Genomic DNA, 3,285 nt, shown 5'->3' on the forward strand with positions numbered 1-3,285 from the left:
GTCCCTAAACGGTTCCCTGACTCAATCTGTGACAGCAAAGAAAGGCAACGAACATGACAAGAAAATAATGATTCTTTGAGCAAAACAAGGCCGATCAATAAAAGGATGCAAGCTCTCTCTTGGCACCTTTTGAAATCCTCATTGTTGGCAGATTCCCAATGAGATAAAGAGAAGGTTTCAAGGAAATTCTTTAACATTAAGCTGTCAAGCATGCGATAATTGCTCTCCATATTTAATGGTATGCCTAGCAAATCCTTCATGGCCGCATTGGTTGCCCTTGGGTCAGCAGGTGTAATCACACGGCCTTCTTTATAAAGACCTAGTAAACCCTCCACTTCTTTATAAAGACCTAGTAATCACACGGTCAGCAGGTGTAATCACACTGGAATTTCTTTTTCTACAATTGTTACCGATTGTACCTTCACATCATCGTCCCAAGTTAAATTTACCGCCAGATTTGCCAAAGCATCAGTGAAACTGTTTTGTTCGCGAGGGAGATGTTTAAACTCTATTTCTTCAAAGAATGGGATAAATTGTTGAAGATACTCCGTGTACATTTGCAACCTTTCGTCCTGAACTTTCCAAGCTCCAATAGTCTGGGAAATTATGAGATAAGAATCATCGTATACTGTAAGATTTTTTGCACCAGCTGCTAATGCTGCTTTAATTCCATAGATGCAGGCTTCATATTCAGCTGTGTTATTCGTCGTTGGGAAACTAAGCTTCACAGCGAAAGGAATATGTACTCCATAAGGATCGATCAATAATACCCCTGCACCATTTCCCCTTCTATTTGAGGCTCCGTCGAAATACATCTTCCACTGTGACATACTAAGATAGAAAATATGTTCATCTGGAAAATCATCATCAAATTCATCACCCGATATAGGTCCATCAGCCAAAGCATCAGGTATAGCCCTCCCTTTGACAGACTTTTGATTCACGCACTGAATGTCAAATTCTAACAATATCGCATGCCACCTTGCTATTATTTCACTCAAGATTGGTTTTTTAAAAATGTACTTGATTGGATCTAACCTTGAAACCAGATAAGTAGTATGTGCTTGCAAATAATGTCGAAACTTTTTTGTCGCGTAAATAAGGGCAATGCAAGCTCTTTCTAAAGGAGTGTATCTAGTTTCATACTCAAGGAACTTTTTACTGAGGTAGTAGATAGCTATTTCCTTCCTTGTACCCTCTTGGTATTGTGCCAAAAGAGCTCCCATGGTTGTTTCCGTAATAGTAAGATATAATATCAAGGGCTGCCCTGGTTTCAGCGGCATTAAAACCGGAGGATTGGAGAGTTATTCTTTCATTGAATCAAATGAGGCTTGACATTCGTCATTCCATTTTGTAGGAACATTTTTCTTAAGTAACTTGAATATAGGTTCACACCGGGTTGTCAATTGCGATATGAACCTACTAATATATTGAACTCTACCAAGAAATCCCCGAATCTCCTTTTCCGTCGTTAGCGGAGGAAGCTCTTGTATGGCCTTTACCAATCAACCTTAATTCCGTCTTGACTTACAACGAAGCCTAGAAGTTTTCCCGAAGTTACTCCAAATACACATTTTTGAGGATTCAATCTCAGATTGTATTTCCTAATTCTATCGAAGAATGATTTTAAAGCATCAAGGTGCGTTTCACGATCATGACTTTTGACAATCATGTCATCAACATAAACCTCCACAATATCGTGGATGAGGTCATGCAAAATCGTCGTTGCAACCCGTTGATAGGTTTCCCCAGCATTCTTTAATCCAAAGGGCATTGCTCTATAACAAAAGGTTCCCCATGGGGTAATAAAAGAAGTTTTGGACATGTCCTCTTCTGACATAAGCACCTGATTATATCCCGAGAATCCGTCCATAAATGAGAACATGGCGTGTCCAGCAGTGTTATCAACCAGAACATCAATGTGGGGCAAAGGAAAATAGTCTTTTGGTGATGCTGAATTTAAATCCCTAAAATCAATGCACACTCTGACCCTTCCATCTTTTTTGGGTACTACCACCAAATTCGCCAGCCATTCCGGATGCTTAATTGGTTTGATGAAGTTGGCATCAAGCTGCTTTTGAATTTCCTCCTTAACTTTGAGACTAACTTCCAGTTTCATTCTATGAAGCTTTTGTTGCTTTGGCTTGCTATCGGGATAGAGTGGTATACGATGTTCAGCAATGCTACGATTGACACCAGGCATATCAGCATAAGACCATGCAAACACATCCACATATTCTTTAAGTAAAATAATAAATGCATTTTGTTCATCGAGGGAAAGGGAGGATCCTATCTTGACTTCTTTTACATCATTATCCGTACCTATGTTAACAGTTATAGACTCTTCCATGGGTGTCACACATGATTTAGGTTCATTGAAAAGTTCATTATTAGAAAATGCTTCATGATCAAGATCAATTTCTTGTACGCAAATATGTTTACAAGTAATTTTATAGATATCTTCATGATATGGGATATCAGGCAGTGTATGGATAGATGATTTGCTAGATGATGAGCTATCGGTTTCATAACCGTCTGAGATAGAGGATTGAAAAGGATATAGTTTAGGGAAAAAAGGGAATTGTTCTCGAGTTTCGGATCGGATATTGTTTTCAACTTCTGTTTTTATTGGAGTAATAAGCGTAATGGGATCCAATCGGACTTCATAATCAGAAATTGATGAAAACAAGCCTCTTAGAACTCCTTGATTTAGATAGTCAGCCCAATCAAAATCTTTCTTAAATATTGGTTTCTTATCAAACCATTTCTTAATAAATTCTTCATTCCTTGCTTCTACAAAGAAAATTTCTAACCCAGGGAGAATTTTCTCTTTATCCAAGTCATACCAAGGTTCAGGAAACTCATAAAATGGCTCAGTGTCATTTTGCAACACAAATTGCCCATTCAAAGTGAGAGACTTCTTTTTCATAACCTTAGAAACCATGTTCTCATCGAAGCCCAAACCATGACGATTTTGCTTATCGATTATTGGGATTGGGTGCCTCATGCCTTCACCGTTTCGTCCTAAACCAGCTCCTGGAACATAACCCATTTTCAACATCAATTGAAGTCCTCTAGGAAGTGTTTGGGGTATTGGATCTTGGATTTCTTGAATGGAATCCGAGGGTAGAGTAGATTTTCGAGTTTGGTTGGTCATGGGTTGGCAAAGGATACCTAAACATTACATACCGAAGATTAGGATTTCCTCCTTTTTTTAAATAAAAATAATTAAAAAAAGTAAACGATAAATGCAAAAAATGCATGCGGAAAAAAAAAATTTGGTAA

General features: G+C 38.2%; 1 protein-coding gene across 1 annotated transcript; it reads right to left on the reverse strand.

Annotated features, from left to right (window-relative positions):
• Positions 1-377: 377 nt before the first annotated feature.
• On the reverse strand, positions 378-1,226 carry LOC145570753 (uncharacterized). The gene has a single exon (XM_081629900.1). It carries the CDS (start codon positions 1,224-1,226, stop codon positions 378-380), a length of 849 nt encoding a protein of 282 aa, XP_081486026.1.
• Positions 1,227-3,285: the final 2,059 nt, after the last annotated feature.

Source organism: Chenopodium album, chromosome 2, assembly GCF_948465745.1.
Source record: "Chenopodium album chromosome 2, dcCheAlbu1.1, whole genome shotgun sequence".
In the NCBI taxonomy this organism is placed as follows: domain Eukaryota; kingdom Viridiplantae; phylum Streptophyta; class Magnoliopsida; order Caryophyllales; family Amaranthaceae; genus Chenopodium; species Chenopodium album.